This window comes from Anomaloglossus baeobatrachus, chromosome 5, assembly GCF_048569485.1.
Source record: "Anomaloglossus baeobatrachus isolate aAnoBae1 chromosome 5, aAnoBae1.hap1, whole genome shotgun sequence".
Lineage (NCBI taxonomy): Eukaryota > Metazoa > Chordata > Amphibia > Anura > Aromobatidae > Anomaloglossus > Anomaloglossus baeobatrachus.
In genome coordinates this window covers 299,494,982-299,515,669 of record NC_134357.1, presented here as the reverse complement: position 1 = coordinate 299,515,669, position 20,688 = coordinate 299,494,982, and the positions used below count along the sequence as shown (strand labels likewise).

Below are 20,688 nucleotides of genomic sequence, written 5' to 3'. Positions count from 1 at the left end.
TTCATTATAGCCATTTGGTGTAGATCTAGAATTAGTATTAGCAGTATGGGTGTATTAGGTCAAGAAGACTTTATAGTGTTCATGTAACCAGCCTTTTACTGTCAAGGAGAAATTCCATAGATTTGGAAACCTCCTTCATAACAGCGAATGTCTGCTGAAATCTCTGATTAATAGTCACTGAGTGGCGGCAAAGAAATCCAGACCACACAGATAAGATGGTGCGAATTCCTTCTCATTGGAGGTGCACAAGCAAACTCTGGAGCACCACAATATGGAGGCTGGGCAGACCAATAGATTTTTCTTTTTTGACTGCCGACTATTCTGTCCTTTTTGATTTCTTGTGGACATACACCATGTCACAAAAGTGAGTACATCCCTCACATTTTTGTAAATATTTTATTGTATCTCTTCATGGGACAACACTGAAGATATGACACTATATTACAATGTAAAGTAGTCAGAGTACAGCTTGTAGAACAGTATTAATTTGGTGTGCTCCCTAAATAATGAAACACACAGCCCATTAATGTCAAAACCGCTGGCAACAAAAGTGAGTACACCCCTAAGTGAAAATGGACAAATTGTGCCCAATTAGCCATTTTCCCTCCCTGGTGTCATGTGACGCATTAGTGTTACAGGGTCTTAATTGTGACTGGAGAGCAGGTGTGTTAAATTTGGTGTTCTCGCTCTCAAAGGAAGTTCAACATGGCAAAGAATTTTCTAAAAAAAATTGTTGCTTTACATAAAGATGGCCTAGGCTATAAGAAGATTGACACACACTGAAGCTGAGCTGCAGCACGGTGGCCAAGACCAAACATTGGTTTATCAAGACAGGTTCCACTCAGAACAAGACTCGCCATGGTTGACCATAGAACTTGAGTGCAGATGTTCAGCGTCATATCCAGAAGTTGTCTTTTCAAAATAGAATTATTAGTGCTGGCAGCATTGCTTCAGAGGTTACAGGGGTGGGAGTCAGCTTTTCAGTGCTCAGACCACACGCTGCACACTGTATCAGATTGGTCTGCATGGCTGTCATAAAGATGATGCAAAAGGAAGGCCACAAACAGTTTGCTGAAGACAAAAAGATTAAAGATGTCTGATGAGACCAAGATAAACATATTTGATGCAGATTGTGTCAAGAGTATGTGACCGCAACCAAGTGAGCAGTACAAAGACAAGTGTGTCCTGCCTACAGTCAAGCATGGTGGTGGGAGTGTCATGGTTTGAGGCTACATGGGTGCTCCTGTCCGTGGGGAGCTACAGTTCATTGATGGAACCTTGAATGCCAACATGTACTGTGACATACTGAAGCACAGTATGATCCCCCTCCATTTGTAAACTGGGCTGCAGGGCAGTATTCCAACATAACGACCCCAAACACACCTCCAAGACCCCCACTGCCTTGCTAAAAAAAACTGAGGATAAAGGTTCTGGAATGGCCAAGCATGTCTTCAGACCTAAACCCTATTAAGCATCTGTGGGGCCTCCTCAAATTGAAGGTGGAGGAGTGCAAGGTCTAACATCCACCAGCTCCGTAATGTCATCATAGAGGATGGAAGATTTCAGTGGCTCCTGTAAGCGCTAGTGAACTCCATGCTCAAGAAAGTTAAGGCAGTGGTGGAAAATAATTCACTTATTGTCACTTTGTGCACAATTTGGCCATTTTCACTTAGGGGTGTACTCACTTGTTGCCAGCAGTTTAGATATTAATAGCTGTGTGATGAGTTATTTAGAGGACACACCAAATTGACATTGCTATACAAGCTGTACACTGACTACTTTACATTGTATCCTGTGTCATATCTTCAGTGTTGTCCCATGAAAAGATATGCTAAGATATTTATAAAAATGTGAGGGGTGTACTCACTTTTGTGATATACTGTATTAACTGTGTGGGGTCAAGTGACTGTGAGCCGAGTTGCAGTTGTTCGCATTGACCTCAGTGACTGGAGTTATGCTATTTCCTCTCCATTATCTACATCTAATCGACACCACGGCTGATAACATCTGATGGGAGGGGGTGTCAGACTCACAAATGTTCTGATATTAAAGGCCTATCCTAACAATAAGCCTTGATATCATAAGCGTGCACAACTTTTTTAAAAGCATCATATACATACACTGTTCATCACACTGCAATTACTGAATACAGTGGAACCTCGGATTACGCGTAACCCAGTTAGCGAGTATTTCGTTATACGAGCAAAGCTTGCTGTAAATTTGTAACTCAGATTATGAGCAATCTTTGCTGTACGAGCAAATACTCACCGCACACACTTCCGGTTCCGTACATCCACCATGCTCTGACCCGCTCTTGCAGTCTGCGCGCGCACACACACACACACACACACACACACACACACACACACACACTCACACTCACACTCACACTCACACTCATTATGCTCACCTTACCTTCCGTTCCCTCGCCGACCTCCTGGTTCTTGTAGTTCACCGGTACAGGATGTGTATCGGGCAACCATCATGACTGCTGTCAGCCGCTACTCATCGGCAGCGCGCTAACCAATCAGAGGCAAGCGGCTCCTGCCTTTGACGTCAGCGCTCTGGCAGAGGAAGTTCCTCCATCGTCGCGATGGTTACCCGATGCACATCCTGTACCGACGAACTACAAGAACCAGGAGGCCGGCGAGGGGAATGGTAGGTAAGGTGAGCATAATGTGTGTGTGTGTGTGTGTGTGCGCGCGCGCATGTGTGGAATGGCACAATAGGGGACCAGGATGGGACATTGCACAAGTTGTGGAACGAATTGTCTGAGCTTGCATTATTTCCTATGGGAAATCTTGCTTTGCTAGATGAGTAACCTGGTTTATAAGCACATTCCCAGAACGGATTGTTCTCGTAAACCAAGGTTCCACTGTATATGAATGCCATTATTGCTTTACATATTAAAAACATTAGGTACTTGGTTTTAATTTTTTGATCAAGAAATGCAAAAGCCATACAACCAAGACAAAGGTATACTTTAGTTTTGGATAGTCCCTAACTCTAATGACTTGCCTTTCAATGAGCCCAAACAGACCTCATGCATAATGGGAAAAAGATAGGATCCAGGCTTAGCTCTTAATTAAAACCCCTCTGGGAAAGATGGGTGGATCAGGTTGTTGAACCCCCTCCAATACTCCAATAAATACTATGAAAAAAGGGCTTGCACAGATCCAATATAAAATTGATGTGCAGTTGCACAATATGCTATGGACAATATATACAACCTTCTGCATGCACAATGAGGGGGTAGGCTGGAGTCAGACCCTTCTGCTTCATAAAGGGTGCTGGAGTGGGATCTCTTCATGAATTACAGGCTCTGTGGCGTTCCACACCTGTCCTGCCCAGTTCCACCCAACTTGCCATTACTGTGAGAAACTGGCATAAAACCACCGTCACAACAGTTAGGTAAAACTCCCAGTTGCACCTTCATTTTGTGACTTTTGAATGGTTTTACACCAGAATTCCATCAAGAAAGGTTTGGTGAATTGGGCCCACTCTGTATTATGCCTTTCAGGGGAATACATCAGAAAATGACCTATTACCAGACTTGGCGACTATAACCTGCGACCACCACCAGTGAGCCCTTATATACAGCATTCTAGTATTCTGTATATAGGAGCCCTGGCTGGTCTGTGTACCGTAAAATCACTTTTAAAATACTCACCTAGGGGGAGGTCCGGTCCGATGGGTGTCGCTGCTCTCAGGTCCGTGGCGTCCTCTCTGCTGCAATTGTCGTCCTCCTTCTACCCAGCCCAGTATGGATGACACGTCCTACATAATCCACACAAGCTGGTATTGCGGTCCTGCGCTGGTGCACTCTGATCTGCACTACTGAGGGAAGAGCAAAGTACTGTGATGTGGAGGCCCGAGGAAAGTTTAAAGATCGCTCGTGCATGCGCACTACAATATTTTGATCTGCCCTCAGCAGGGTAGATCAAAGTGCGCCTGCACAGGACCGTATTGCCGGCCTGTGTGGATGACGTAGGACGTGTCATCCATACTGGGCTGGGAAGAAGGAGGATGGCGATCACCGCCGATAGGAGGCGCCGGACCCGGAGACCAGCGACAACCATCAAACTGGACTGCTCCTTAGGTGAGTATTTTCAAAGTGATTTTTACATTCTATCGAGTGGCTTGGGCTCCTATATACAGTATTTTGTAATGCTGTATATAGGGGGTCACTGGTGATGGCCGCAGGTTATAGGGGCCAGATCTGGTGACAGGTTCCCTTTAAATCAGGTTTTGTGTTCAATCTCTCTCATTTTTTCCCCATATTACAATTTGTGTTAAAAATAAAAAATAGATATTTAGCAATTTTCATGTTGGCCACAGAACTTTAGACTCTAACTTCCAGATTCAGCAAACAATACATATTAATGGCCACAATGGTCAGACCGCAACACCATATGTTGTTATAATGTCTGAGTTTGTTCAAAGGTCATTGTGAAGGAAGAGGGAGCAGGTCAGCTGTGACACCGCCTGTTGTGATTGTGTTACCAGCTGTTATTATACACGTGTTACCTGTCGTAATCCTGCCTCTGATGATATAGAGCCTGCTGAAATCTTCTGAAAGCAGAAAGTATGAGTCTAAAATAAGTCAGTAGGAAATTACTCTGTTTATTTAAAAATATAATAAAATAAAATTAATTGCAAAATATTTGAATAAAATACATACATATCTGATATAATTAATACATTTTCTGGTGATAGGTTCCCTTTGAGACTTTAAGAGCATTTTCCTCTGTTCATATCCAAGGCACAGGATTGTCCTTGTCTATATATCAGGTTATCTTCTACACTGTCCTGTATCCATCTCCATATTGTCCAAAGTGTTCCTGTCATCTGTCTCCTAGACATGAGCTCCGTCTGCTTCTCACTCTCATCTGACATTTCACTTTCTATTTCAGTTTGAGGCAAGAAGTATCATAAGTGTATGATAAATGGAGTAGACAGCCGATTGTGCGTTACCATCTGTCTTTCATTTGCCTGGAAGTCACTGACAGATTGCAGCTCCATTGCATCTGTCTCTCCTCTTCTCAGAGTGTATTGGTCTCTGTAATGTTGAGAATTAGCTACGAAATTATCTTTATTACTTACTCATTGTAAAAAGACAATAGTCTGTTTAATCCTTCCTAAATTGCCTCTTTAGATCATTTCTCTAGATCCTCAGACATTTACTTTGCTTAGCCTGTATATCAAGCATAAGATATTCATCAAGACCTCTCGCATACCCCAATATTGTAGGACTGATCTTCCATCTAATGTCTATGGTAGGGGTCTCAAACTTGGCTGGGTATATGGGGCGCACGTAGTAAATATATATATATATATATATATATATATATATATATATATATATATATATATATATATATATATATATATATATATATATATATATATATATATATATATATATATATATATATATATATATATATATATATATATATATATATATATATATACACACCGGTGTATATATATACACACCGGTGTGTGTGTGTGTGTATGCATATATATATTATATATATATATATATATATATATATATATATATATATATATATATATATATATATATATATATATATATATATATATGCAAAAAGGAGGGGAGCCAGCACTGCTTATGAGTGGCATGCAACAATGAGAAGGTAAAAAGTGTAATATTCACAAATTCATTCCTACTGTGACAATTAAATGAGATTTTTGGCAAATAATTGATCAATGATTTGAGCCCCCCTGCCCCGTCATGGCAAATCTCTATAAGGGGGGTCCCTACACCATATTTATAATTTATATACGTACCATAAGGTCTCGTGTAATGCGCAGGACCGTATAAGAAACATCACCTACCTGAGAAGTGTCAGAACCACTCCCAGGCTGCAAGGGCTGACAACTGCGAGTAAAAGGGCAGTCCAGGTGCCAGTGTGTGTGGCAGAACCACATATATATAATATATATATATATAATATTATAATATAGTGTTATATGTAATACAGTATTATTATATGTAATATAGTATTATTATATGTAATATAGTATTATTATATATATAATATATTATTTATATACATATATATATAAAAATATAATATTTTAAATATATATATATATATATATATATATATATATAATATTTTAAATATATTATATATAAAATATAATATATATAAAAAATATAATATAATATTATATATATAAAATATAGTATATATATATTATATATGTGTATGTATGTGTGTGTGTGTGTATATGTATATATATATATATATATATATATATATATATATATATATATATATATATATATATATATATATAATATAATGTATGTATATGTAATATTTTTTTTAATTCTCTTTATTAGTTTTAATCACATTATCAAATAGACTCTCAATACAATATAACTGTGTTGTAATGCTAAGTTGCAGGTATTAACCCCCAAACTCCCTACCCTCCCCCAAGCCTCATTGAAAATATTTTAATTAGGTGGGGCTGCTTTCTTTGCAGGACAGAGTAACAATTTTAGGGATTCCATTTCTTTTTCTACATACCTTTTTTTAGTAAATTTTTTGAACATATTTGGTGTGTTTTTTATTTTATGTTTTAAAATGGCATTCATTGTATGGGTTATGGTACAGCAGTTTCATAGCTTGGGTTGTTACGAATGTAGCAATAACAAACAATGCACTTTTTTTGTTTACTTCGGGTCCACAAGTTGTAGTCCTGTAGTAATGTCCCACTGTCTTATCCCCATCCTGGTCCTCATGTTGTAGTAATGCCTCTTCCTAGTCTCCTTGTTGTAATACCTCCATCTTGGTCTCCTTCCTGTAGTAATGTTCCTATCCAGGTCCCCTTCTTGTAGTAATGTTTCTTCTTGGCCCTCTTGTAGTAATACCTCCATCCTGGTCCCCTTCTTGTAGTAACGCTTCTTCCTGGTACCCTCTTAGTAATACTTCCATCTTGGTCTCTTTCTTGATGGGAATGTTCCTATCCTGGTCTCCTTCTTGTAGCAATGCTTCTTCCTGGTCCTCTTGTAGAAATACGTCCATCCTGGCTCCCCTCTTGTAGTAGAGTCCCCATCCTGGTCCACTTCTTGTAGTAATGCTTCTTCCTGGTCCTCTTGTAGAGATACCTCCATCTTGGTCCCCGTGTCTTTGAGACCCCTGGTCTAAGGGGCTTCCCAGCTTTTCCACAACAAATGATGCCAGAAAGAAAAGAATGAGGCATACTGAACGTGTATGATACTTCTAACTTGGGAGATAAGTCCCCTGCTCCCTACCCCTAGTAAAATACTTACCAGCCACCGTCTTCTGCCCTCCTCTGCATCGCTCCGGTCCCTTTCCACCATCATGAGACCACAGCTCCTAGTCACCGTCACAAACTCTCACTATAGGTATTCACATAAGTGCTGAACTGAACGTTCAAGTGTTTTCAGTGGGAAGAGAGGGGAAAGCCGCTTCCAGGCACCTCTGCCCCATCACTCATGATAGCTATAGGATTGGTCATTGAAATGAATACTGCCTGATTTTGCAAATGATAGGAGAGCTAGGAGGCCTCCATATACATCAAATGGTTGTCTGCTCATACAAATATTGGCAGGTTTGGCTGATTTAATCTAAAGTGTAGTAGAGGACTTTCAGCTGCTAGATTAAGCTATTATTTAAAGCACCACTCTAGCATTTTTATTTTTATTGCACCTCTGGAGTGGTGCTTAAAGTCCCCTGTCTTATACTCAGCTGCCACCCCTTCTGTCAGGCTTCTTGTGACCTGCCGGCAGCTCCAGTGTTTGCTGGATGGCGCCAGATGTCGCAACTCAATGCACCTTTGAGAGCATCGTTCTGGCTCTCATAGAGTTGTAATAAGAGCTTGTGACGCAACTTCTGATGTCCAGCTAGTCAGAAGTTGCAGCCACAAGATGGCGCCACGGGACTGGACCAGCGCCAAAAAGGCATGAAAGCGTTAGAGGAAAACAGCCACTCCAGAACTGAACCCCATCCCCCATTACTGGAGTGTGCTCTCAGCTTGTATAGGGTGTTTGCTGAGTGATTATCAGTTACATTACTCCCCTATTAATGCTTGTCTCCTGTGTAAACAAAGATCAGACATGTTGAAATCCAGCTTGTACAACCCTTGCTTCTAAAGGTACTGTCACACATAGCGAGATCGCTAGCGAGATCGCAGCTGAGTCACGGTTTCTGTGACGCAGTTGCGATCCCGTTAGCGATCTCATTATGTGTGACACCTACCAGCGATCAGGCCCTGCTGTGAAATCGCTAGTCGTTGCAGAATGGTCCAGGCCATTTTCTTCAAAGGCGATGTCCTGCTGGGCAGGACACATTGCTGTGTTTGACACTGTGTGACAGAGTCACAGTGACTGCTGAGATCGTTATACAGATCGCTACTGTGACCTGTATTGTTCCTGCATCGCTGGTAAGGTCTGACTGTGACATCTCACCAGCGACCTCCCAGCGACTTACCAGCGATCCCTATCATGTCGCATCGTTTTCGGGAACGCTGGTAAGTCGTTGTGTGTGACTGGGCCTTTAGCCAGTTGGGCTTCTTTCATGTTTTAATTGTTCAAATTTCTACAATTTAATTAAAAACCAAGTATCCATGGTAAAACAGCAGAGTAGGTACAAAAGATCAATGTGCAAAAATGCAATATGGCACATTAAGGCTGCTTTCACACATCAGTTTTTTTGCATCAGGCACAATCCGGCTCAAAAACCTATGCAACGGATGCGGCAAAAAAAACTGATCCGCTGCATACGGTTTTCCATGCGGCCCGTCCGTTTTTTGAGGGACGCGGCTTGATACTGAGCACGCGCAGTGCAAAAAACCGAATCCGGTGTCCATAGGCTTGCATTGTAAATCGCACCGCATCCGGCGCGATGCGTTTTTTTCGCCGCACAAAAAACGTGCCAGGCAACGTTCCATCCGGCCGCTGCATGGGCAAAAACCGGTCGCAACGCAAGGCCATGCGGCACAATACGGCACTAATGCAAGTCTATGCGGAAAAAACGCAACCGGCGGCAAAAAAAAAGGTTGCGTTTTTTCTGCAAAGCGCCGTATTGTGCCGCTCAACAAAAACGGATATGTGAAAGTAGCCTAAGGCTCCGCTCACATCAGCGGTATTTTGCTGCAAAACTGGATCCGTTACAAATGCGTTTCAGTTCAATTCATTTCCAATGGAATCGTGGCAAGATGCGGTTGCGTGCGTCCTACACGACCGCATGTGACCACATCTTGCCGCTATTCTATTGGAAATTAATTGAACTGAAACGCATTTGTAACGGATCCGGTTTTGCGACACAATACCGCTGATGTGAGCAGAGCCTAACCAGACTTTGTGGCCTCATATGGTTTATTATACACTGTGATCAGGTGGTCCTAACTTTGTATTATGAGTATAATGTATTGAGCTGCAGTAATGTGCAAATTTCCCCACTGTGGGATCAATAACGTTTATCTTCTCTTTATAAACCTGGTATCGGGGGTGTTGTTGGAGTCCAGACACAAATACAATGCCTACCCTATAAGCACTTTGGGCGGATGGCTACTGAGCACATGCTATTAGGGATTTTTTTTTATCTGAATATTCTGATGGGAACTTCTGTATAGAATAACCACCATCTCCAACTACCGATTTGTTTGTACTCATTGCAGGTCTTGAATGAAGAATGTGACCAAAACTGGTACAAAGCTGAGCTCAATGGCAAGGATGGATTTATACCCAAAAACTACATAGAAATGAAACCACATCCGTGAGTATTGCTTGTTTGGAACAGATTGAGCATTTGTTTGGTTGTATATAAAGTTCCTGTACTTGCCGATGAGAAGCGAGCACTTGTGAGTTTGACATTTTCCCAATTAAGGCTGCTTTCACACATCCGGATTTTTGCTCTGCGGCACAATACGGCGTTCTGCAGAAAAACCGCAACCGGCTTTTGTAACGCCGGTTGCATTTTTTTTGCATAGACTTACATTAGTGCCGTATTGTGCCGCAGGGGCTTGCGTTCGGTCCGGTTTTTGCCGCATGCGGCAGATTTAGCCGATGCCGCGGCCGGATCGAACGTTCCCTGCAACGTTTTTTTGCTCCGGCAAAAAACACCGCATCGCGCCGCATCCGGCCGCTGCGGCGCATTTTTCAATGCATACCTATGGAGGCCGGATGCAGCGCGATGCGGAAAAAACGCATCCGGTCGCCGCATGCGGTTTTTTCCACTGCGCATGCTCAGTAGCATGCCGCAACCGGAAAAAAACGGACGGGCCGCATGTAAAAACTTATGCAACGGATGCGGTGTTTTCGCCGCATCCGTTGCATAGTTTTCACAGCCGTATTGAGCCGCAGTGCTCAAACCGGATGTGTGAAAGTAGCCTAAGAGCGATGGGTTGGAGTTTGATTATATAAATTCTGTGTTGCTGTATCATCAGCAAATTCCAAAAAGAGAGCAAGTCCTCCAATCCTATCAACAAACGCATGATTTTAGGACAAAATGCTGTCTTCTAGTTCAGGGGAAAAATAGTTGTCAACATCACATACAATAAAGTGTCAAGTGAATAAAGTGCAAGTGTAAAAATAATTTATGCACAAGTCACATTCCTATACGGAATATAGCACCTAATGATATCCAATATGGATCCTGTAATATGGCTTGAAAATAACTCAAAGGATACTATAGTAACAGGAAATTGATATCACCCCCCCAAAAAAACATTCCTGCTAAAGTTCAACTCACAGTGGTGACAGCATTTAATATCACAGTGGTGATGGTAGTAGAAATGGAGCAATCTCACCCATTTGGACGAGCCAGAGCTGGTGGAGTTACAGCACGGGAGTTACAGAATCAGGTTTCCTTCATGTATTGAAAATCATTCCCAAGGCAAACCAATTCTGGTCCTTTTAGCAAATAGACTCCTGTCCTAACAAGGGCAGTCCACAGCTGACCCGCTATTTTTTTATAGTCCCATTGATCCCAGACAGCTTCCCTATGCGTTTCCTTCACCAGGGAAATTGCTTTAAAGATGCAGGACTCCTATGGGGTATTCAGACCCATTTCAAGACTCGAGTATTCTACTATTGCCTTAGGGCAGGAGTTTTTTTTTCTAAAAGGGCCAGAATTATGTTCTCCTTGGAAATTATTTCCAATACATGGAGGAAACCTGATTCTGTAACTGCCTTGCTTTGACTCCACCGTCTCTGGCTCGTCTAAATAAGTGAGATTGCTTTATTTATACTACCATAACCACTGTGATTTTAAAGAGAACCTGTCAGGTCCAATATGCGCCCAAAACCACGAGCACTTCTGGGTGCATATTGCTAATCCCTGCCTAACTGTCCCTGTATACACTAGCATAGATAAAGAGATCTGTAGAAAAAGGATTTTCTTTGTCGATCCATTGGGAGACCCAGACAATTGGGTGTATAGCTTCTGCCTCCGGAGGCCACACAAAGTATTACACTTTTAAAAAAGTGTAACCCCTCCCCTCTGCCTATACACCCTCCCGTGGATCACGGGCTCCTCAGTTTTATGCTTTGTGTGGAAGGAGGCACACATCCACTCATAGAAAAGAAAAAAAAAAAAGATTTCTCATACATAGTATGACGGATGGAAGAAAAGAGGTCCCCTATGGGGTCCCCGGCATGCTCCCTTCTCACCCCACTAAGTCGGCGTTGTTGTTAAGGTTGAGGTACCCATGGCGGGTACAAAGGCTGGAGCCACATGCCGTCTCCTTCACCATCCCTTATGCGGCTCTGGGAGAAGTGGGAGCCTCACCGGTCATTCACCTGCTGAGACTGTGCTCCATCCACAGCCCCTGGTGGAATCTGCTGGACCGGAGCGTTTTCATCCCCAGGGACCGGGTCCTGCACCTTCAAGGTACTCTGTGTCCCCATAAGGGGACGGTCCGGGGAGAGAGGTCGCCTTTCTCCCCAGTAGCGCCGTCCGTTGTTTTTTTCATCGGACTTCCGCGCCGGCCGTGCCTGCTCGTTGGGCACGGCCTTAAATTTAGTCCCCGGCTTCATCGCGGCCTAGTCGCGAAAAATCCCGCCCCCGGGCCTGCTTGTCAGGGGTAAGGGCGGGATTACCGACAGAGGGCTGGAGCATCTTTGCATGTCTCCCCTCCCCTCTCATTGACCACTATGGGGCCTCCAGATTCCCGCCTTTTGCCGGCGCCGCCCATGGCTCCACTCCCCCCTTGAGAGCTCCGGCGGCCATGTTTGGCATTCTGCCGGTGTATGCTGCAGCTGCACAGCCCTACAGCTCCGGGGGACCCACGACAGGGAATCTGGAGGACACCAGCGGTTGGTAAGCCACACCGGTCACCCGGTGCTGGTTCCCCTAGGGTGCCGTGATATATATATATATATATATATATATATATATATATATTATATATATTCGGAACGGCTGTATAACCCTTTCCCATATACCCTCAGTGGTCGCTCTCCTAAGGGACACTTATTGCTTACAGCATGTCGTCCACAAGGAGCAAAGCCCCTAAGGCACAGGTTTTTTTTCGCAGCCTGTACCTCTTGTGGGGCTATGTTGCCTGCGGGATCCACCTACCCTCACTGTGATCAATGCTCGACTCCTGCCACGCTTGCTCAGCCGGAGCCTAGGGCACTTGTGGACCCCTCGGCTCATGTAGATCCCCCTGCTCCTCCTGAGCAGGCTGCAGGGACAGAGTCACTGTCATTGGACTCTTTCGTGGAGAAACTCTCTGTCACTTTCTCAATCCATTGCACAGTCAATGGACAAATGGTCATCTAAGCTCCTTGAGGCATTGCAGTCCAGACCGGGCTCTTCACAGGCCCCGACCCCTGTTAGTTTGTCTCCTCCAGGGCCTTCTCGGTCCGCGCCGCAGCGCGCTCCCAGGATAGCCCCTAGGTCCCAGGCGGAGGACTCCTGCCCGGATCGCAGTCCCAGACCGGCTAAGCGGCCTCGCTGGGACTCTTCCCCGGCCTCCTCACGCTGCTCTGGATCTCAGCTTGAGGACTCTCAGGATGACGAGGCGGACGTGGGAGCTCAGGGCTCTGACCCTGACTTCGCCCTCAACCTTGATACCCCTGAGGGGGACGCCTTAGTAAATGATCTTATTTCGTCCATCAACCAGGTGTTGGATCTCTCTCCCCCGCCTCCACCTGTAGAGGAGTCGGCTTCTCAGCAGGAGAAACACCAATTTCGATTCCCCAAACGTACGCGCAATACGTTCTTTGATCAATCTAACTTCAGGGACGCTGTCCAGAAGCCCAGAGCGGTCCCGGACAAGCGTTTTGCTAAAAAGCACTCTGACACACGTTATCCCTTTCCACCTGAAGTCGTTAAGGGCTGGGCACACTCACCCAAGGTGGATCCGCCAGTCTCTAGATTGGCTGCTAGGTCCGTTGTCGATGGCTCATCCCTGAAGGATGCCACTGACAGACAGATAGAGCTCTTGGTGAAGTCTATTTATGAGGCCACGGGCGCGTCTTTTGCCCCGGCCTTTGCGGCTGTGTGGGCTCTCCAAGCAACCTCGGCATGTCTGACTGAGATTAATGCTGTCACGCGAAATTCTGCTCCGCATGTGTCTTCCTTGACCTCTCAGGCATCAGCATTTTCGTCCTACGCCATGAACGCCGTCCTGGACTCTGCTAGCCGTACGGCTGTGGCATCCGCTAACTCCGTGGCAGTCCGCAGGGCCATGTGGCTGCGCGAATGGAAAGCAGACTCTGCTTCCAAAAGGTTCTTAACTGGTTTGCTTTTTTCTGGCGAACGTTTGTTTGGCGAACGGTTGGATGAGATTATTAAGGAATCCTCGGTAAAGGACTCCTCCTTACCCCAGTCCAAACCTAAGAGACCTCAGCAGAGGAAAATCCAATCGAGGTTTCGGTCCTTTCGTCCCTCCGCCAAGCCCCAATCCTCTTCGTCCAACCGGCCGTAGAAAGGCCAGAGGAACTCCTATGCGTGGCGGTCCAAGTCACGCCCCCAAAAGGCCGCAGGAGGCACTGCCTCCAAGACGGCCTCCTCATGACTCTCGGCCTCATCTAGCCACATCCTCGGTCGGTGGCAGGCTCTCCCGCTTTGGCGACGCCTGGTGGCCACACGTTCAAGACCGATGGGTGAGAGACATTCTGTCTCATGGTTACAGGATAGAGTTCAGCTCTCGACCTACGGCTCGTTTTCAGAACCTCTCCACCCCCCGCACAAGTCGACGCACTTTTTCAGGCGGTGGACGCTCTAAAGATGGAAGGAGTTGTGATTCCCGTTCCCCTTTAGGAACGTGGTCGCGGATTTTACTCCAACTTGTTCGTGGTGCCAAAAAAGGACGGGTCTTTCCGTCCCGTTCTGGACCTCAAGCTGCTCAACAGACATGTGAGAACCAGACGGTTTCGGATGGAATCTCTCCGCTCGGTCATCGCCTCGATGTCACAAGGAGACTTCCTAGCATCGATCGACATCAAGGATGCGTATCTCCATGTGCCGATCGCACCCGAACATCAACGTTTCCTGCGGTTCGCCATCGGGGACGAACACCTCCAGTTCGTCGCATTGCGCTTTGGCCTGGTGACAGCCCCACGGGTCTTCACCAAAGTCATGGCATCCGTCGTGGCGATCCTGCACTCTCAGGGCCACTCGGTAATCCCATACTTGGACGATCTCCTAGTCAGGGCCCCTTCTCGGGTGGCGTGTCAACGAAGTCTTACCGTCACTCTGGCGACTCTCCAGCAGTTCGGGTGGATCATTAATTTCCCGAAATCCAAGTTGACGCCGACCCAATCACTGACTTACCTCGGGATGGAGTTTCATACCCTTCCAGCGTTAGTCAAGCTACCGCGGGACAAACAGCTTTCTCTGCAGGCGGGGGTGCAGTCACTTCTTCGGAGTCAGTCACACCCCTTAAGGCGCCTCATGCACTTCCTGGGGAAGATGGTTGCAGCTATGGAGGCAGTGCCGTTCGCGCAATTCCATCTACGGCCAATCCAATGGGACATTCTTCGCAAATGGGACAAGAGTTCGGCTTCCCTCGACAAGAACATCTCTCTTTCACTTGCAACCAAAACATCACTTCAGTGGTGGCTCCTACCCACATCTCTGTCTCGGGGAAAATCCTTCCTCCCCCCAACCTGGGCCGTGGTCACCACGGACGCAAGCCTGTCAGGTTGGGGAGCGGTTTTTCTCCACCACAGGGCTCAAGGAACCTCATCCCTTCAGATCAATATTCTGGAGATAAGGGCAGTATATCTAGCCCTATTGGCTTTCCATCGGTGGCTGGAGGGCAGGCAGATCCGAATCCAGTCAGACAACGCCACTGCCGTCGCCTACATCAACCACCAAGGCGGCACTCGCAGTCGTCAAGCCTTCCAGGAAGTCGGGCGGATTCTGCAGTGGGTGGAAGTCACAGGCTCCACCATCTCCGCAGTTCACATCCCGGGCGTGGAAAACTGGGAAGCAGATTTTCTCAGTCGTCAGGGCATGGACGCGGGGGATTGGTCTCTTCACCCAGACGTGTTTCGAGAGATTTGTCGCCGCTGGGGAACGCCGGACGTCGATCTCATGGCGTCACGACACAACAACAAGGTCCCGGCCTTCATGGCACGGTCTCAGGATCACAGAGCTCTGGCAGCGGACGCGCTGGTCCAGGATTGGTCGCAGTTTCGACTGCCATATGTGTTTCCCCCTCTGGCGATGCTGCCCAGAGTAATACGCAAGATCCGGTCCGACTGCCGTCGCGCCATTCTCGTCGCTCCAGACTGGCCGAGGCGGTCGTGGTATCCGGATCTGTGGCATCTCACGGTGGGTCAACCGTGGGCGCTTCCAGACCGCCCAGACTTGCTGTCACAAGGGCCGTTTTTCCATCTGAATTCTGTGGCCCTCAACCTGACTGTGTGGCCATTGAGTCCTGGCTCCTAGCGTCTTCAGGGTTATCTCAGGATGTCATTGCCACCATGAGACAAGCCAGGAAGCCTACGTCCGCCAAGATCTATTACAGGTCTTGGCAAATCTTCTTATCCTGGTGCTCTGATAACGGTTTTCCTCCATGGCCGTTTGCTTTACCCACATTTCTTTCATTCCTACAATCTGGAATGGACAAGGGTTTGTCCCTCTGCTCTCTCAAGGGCCAAGTGTCGGCGCTCTCCGTGTTTTTTCAAAAGCGTCTAGCCAGGCTTCCACAGGTCCGCACGTTCCTGCAGGGGGTTTGCCACATGGTCCCACCTTACAAATGTCCGTTGGAACCTTGGGATCTTAACAGGGTTCTGACGGCTCTTCAAAAGCCGCCTTTTGAGCCGCTGCGGGATGTCTCTCTCTCCCGTCTTTCTCAGAAGGTGGCCTTCCTGGTGGCAGTCACATCACTTCGGAGAGTGTCTGAGCTTGCAGCGCTGTCATGCAAAGCCCCCTTCCTGGTTTTTCACCAGGATAAGGTGGTTCTGCGTCCTGTCCCGGAATTTCTCCCTAAGGTGGTATCCCCTTTTCATCTAAATCAGGATATCTCCTTGCCTTCCTTTTGCCCTAATCCAATTCACCAGTGTGAAAAGTATTTGCACTCTTTGGATCTAGTGAGAGCACTCCGGTTCTACGTGTCTCGCACGGCGCCCCTGCGCCGTTCAGACGCGCTCTTTGTCCTGGTCGCTGGCCAGCGTAAGGGCTTTCAGGCCTCCAAGTCAATCTTGGCTCGGTGGATCAAGGAACCGATTCTCGAGGCCTACCGTTCTTCTGGGCTTCCACTTCCTTCAGGGTTGAAAGCCCATTCTACCAGAGCCGTAGGTGCGTCCTGGGCTTTGCGGCACCGGGCGACAGCTCAGCAGGTGTGTCAGGCAGCTACGTGGTCTAGTCTGCACACTTTCACGAAGCACTATCAAGTGCATGCCTATGCTTCGGCAGACGCCAGTCTAGGTAGGGGAGTCTTCCAGGCGGCGTTTGCCCACCTGTAAGAGGGGGCCGTTTTCGGCTCCTTTTATTGAGGTATTCTTTTACCCACCCAGGGACTGCTCTTGGACGTCCCAATTGTCTGGGTCTCCCAATGGAGCTACAAAGAAAAAGGGAATTTTGTTTACTTACCGTAAATTCCTTTTCTTCTAGCACCTATTGGGAGACCCAGCACCCACCCCTGTGCCCTTCGGGCTGGTTGTTCTTTTGTGTACACATGTTGTTGATGTTGATTTGTTCTTATGGTTCATGGTCTTCAGTTCTCCGAACATCCTTCGGATTGAATTTACCCTTGACCAATTTATAAGTTTTCTCCTTCCTGCTTTTGCACCAAAACTGAGGAGCCCGTGATCCACGGGAGGGTGTTATAGGCAGAGGGGAGGGGTTACACTTTTTTAAAAGTGTAATACTTTGTGTGGCCTCCGGAGGCAGAAGCTATACACCCAATTGTCTGGGTCTCCCAATAGGAGCTAGAAGAAAAGGAATTTACGGTAAGTAAACAAAATTCCCTTTTTTAAAGATCTTTTACAGTATGCTAATGAGCGCAGGGACTAGTTCCCTGGGCGTTAGTTCCCCTGGCCAATCGGCTCCATTAGCATGTTAGTATGCCCCTGTGGGTGTGCTATCATGCTAATGAATGTGCAGTGTCACAGGATGATCTCACTCACCTCTCCGCCGCTATCGCTTCCGACGCTGGATTTTGGCTCAGTGCGCATGACCCCAGAGATTGGGTCATGCGCACTACTTCAGTTTGAAGCCAGGACGCGTACACCCGGTTTCACAGTGCTCATGACCCAAAATCCAGGTTCATGCCCACTGAGCTGAAATCCCCCATCGGACGCGATAGCGGCAGAGAGAGAGGCGAGTTAGATCATCCTGTGACGCTGCGTATTCATTAGCATGTTAGAATGCCCACAGGGGTGTAGTAACATGCCAATGGAGCTGACTGGCTAGTGGGACTAGTGCCCTCGTTTATTAGCATACAGTAAAAGATCTTTAGAAATACTTTTTATCTAGTGTATACAGGGACGGTTAGGCAGGGATTAGCAATATGCACCCAGAACTGCTCGTGGTTCTGGGTGCATATTAGACCTGACAGGTTCCCTTTAAATGTTGGCACCACTCTGTCATTCTGTTAGTTCAATCACCACTGTGAGTGGAACTTTGTCAGCATTGCCACCTAAAAATCTTTTGGGTGGTATCAATTTGCTGTCCTGTTACAAGTAGCCTTTGCCAAGATTGGGTGAAACCCTAGGTTGAACTTCTCAATTAACATTGCCATGTGATGGCTCCATACAGAACATTGCTTTTCCAAGTTTTCTTTTTCATACGGCATTGTAGCACAGTGGTTTTCTCTTAACTTCAAAGGATGAAATTTGGTCAATCATAGCTATGTCCAATCCTTCCCATCATTACCCAGAAAAAATAAGCTATATCTTAAAGCACATTGCCACACCGTGAGGGCTATCACAGTGTTGAGTATCGCAGTTCTGCTCATCAGTGGAAGTCCTTGGAAGCAATCACCTTTTGACAAGGATATGACATGAAAAGAAAATTGTGTACCACATTTCTTATGTTATTATTTTTTACAGGTGGTTCTTTGGCAAAATCCCACGTGCCAAAGCAGAGGAAATGCTAGGGAAACAGAGACATGATGGTGCCTTTTTGATCCGAGAGAGTGAAAGCGCTCCAGGAGATTTCTCCTTGTCAGTAAAGTGAGTAACTTTAAGTGGTTGTGTTAGCGAATGCTCATAGTCTTCTCCAGGTTTGTTTTCAGGCTGCTATGCTCTCAGTAGCTTCATGTAAAACGTTGTCACTTTTTTTGTAGGTTTGGCAATGATGTACAACATTTCAAGGTCCTGCGGGACGGCGCAGGAAAGTACTTCTTGTGGGTGGTAAAGTTTAACTCTTTGAATGAGCTAGTGGACTACCATCGGTCCACATCCGTGTCTCGGAACCAGCAGATCTTCTTACGTGACATCGAGCAGGTGCCACAGGTACACGGGGGAGACAGAGCCACAAGTTTACCACAGGTATATAGAGGGGGGAATCTAGGAGACAGACTGTTCAGCAGATTTGAGAGGTGTATCTTTATCTATTCTGCCAAGGTATTTAAGGTGTTAAGTTCTCAATTGAACATTAGATCATCTCGTAATTTAACCCTTCAACTCTTCTGTTAACATATCTTCTTCACCTTGTATGTTAAGCATTATTGTAAAAAAATGTAACACGCCACTAACCGTTCAACATTTCTCTTAACAGCAACCAACATATGTTCAGGCACTGTTTGACTTTGACCCCCAGGAAGATGGGGAGCTTGGATTTCGACGAGGAGACTTCATCCAGGTGGTAGACAACTCAGACCCCAACTGGTGGAAAGGGACATGTCATGGGCAGACCGGCATGTTTCCACGCAACTATGTGACACCTGTCAACCGCAATCTGTAACTAAAGCCTTCACCGGACCAGAAGCCAAGAAGGAGCACAGGCAGACTTACCTGGGAGGGATTGACTAGGACGCCAATTGGAGCATACAGATTGACTTTGGGGTGAATGGGCACGTGGACGACCAAATAGAAGAGCATGGACAGACTACTGACAGACCAGGGAGCAGTAAATAAATTGCCCACCTATTCAAGGAACAAGTGCAAATCAATACAATTCTACGGTATTATAAAAGGACAGGACACGGGGGAGGGAAATAAAGCAGACTTAAAAGGGTAGGGATTTCTCTTAAACTGACTGGTAAATATGTGGCTGATATGACTTCGGAATATAAATTAGACTCGCTAAAGATGCAGACAGAGGCTTAAAATCATGAATGTGAGACGTAGGCTTCCTCGGTTGTCTGTCTGTGCTGTACGCTGTTGCTTCTTACAAGGAGGATGACCATTTGCCTCTGTGTGGAACTCCTTTTGACTGGGCGGGAGGGTGGGAAGGTGGGATGTTGCAGGCTCACAGGGAGGGATTGTACAATTATGGATATTGATTTAGAATGCCAAAACTTACCTATAAATTAAACCGGAAACGAGACTTTTTTTTAAATTAACAGATTCCCTTTACTGCTGCTGTTCCTCCTTTATTCCATTTCTTTCCACATTTTTCCTGTTAAACATGCATGTGTGTTTGCAACGCATTCGATCCAACACGCACCTGTAAAATAAAATGTACAAAATCCGACCATTTTCTCTCTATGCAAATCGTGGGCTCCTAGTGTGTTTGCAAGGAAGTCCTCCGACTTCAGGTCTTGAGGTTAAAGGCAAGTGTTACAGGGAGGGCACCCATCATCTAACCTACAGCAGGCCATACTTCTGATATACTTATACATCCTTTGAAGATGGAAATTGCTCCTGTGCTTTGCAGTGGAGGGTTTGTTTTTCCGGATAGAGCTCTGATAAAGGGAAGGTTGCACTACAACGATATAACGTATATGTCACTTCCTCCTTCATTTATCAGCCTTATGATTTACATAATACAGATAGTTAGTAATAGACAAAGAAAAAAGGGAACTCTGTCCTGTGCCGGCTACACATGTAACTCGTATTGTTCAGAACGCCACGTACTAATGATGCAAGTGCCAACGTACGAGGGCGGAGGGTTGATGATTGGCCTTGATGTAGCCATATACATTACATTAAATGAACCCTCTGAGAGGGGATTGTGGACAACCTGGGTGCCTGTGTTCTGAAATACAATACTAATATAAAATCTGCTAGAGAACTAATATACAGCGATTACAATATCTACAGTACGACTGTAACTGATC

The 20,688-nt window shown here is 45.9% G+C and overlaps 1 protein-coding gene across 2 annotated transcripts in view; it reads left to right on the top strand.

The window, feature by feature from the left end:
• Positions 1-20,102, top strand: part of GRB2 (growth factor receptor bound protein 2) — an 80,706-nt gene extending 60,604 nt beyond the window's left edge. The window contains exons 3-6 of one of the 2 annotated variants that reach the window (XM_075349642.1): positions 9,682-9,779; positions 18,515-18,637; positions 18,751-18,919; positions 19,185-20,102. In XM_075349642.1, the coding sequence (XP_075205757.1) occupies positions 9,682-9,779; positions 18,515-18,637; positions 18,751-18,919; positions 19,185-19,370 (576 nt within the window). In that variant the 3' untranslated portion in view covers positions 19,371-20,102. Of the gene's footprint in view, positions 1-9,681; positions 9,780-18,514; positions 18,638-18,750; positions 18,956-19,184 lie in introns of both variants that reach the window. The other variant, XM_075349641.1, reaches the window with a different exon arrangement.
• The last annotated feature ends 586 nt before the right edge of the window (positions 20,103-20,688 follow it).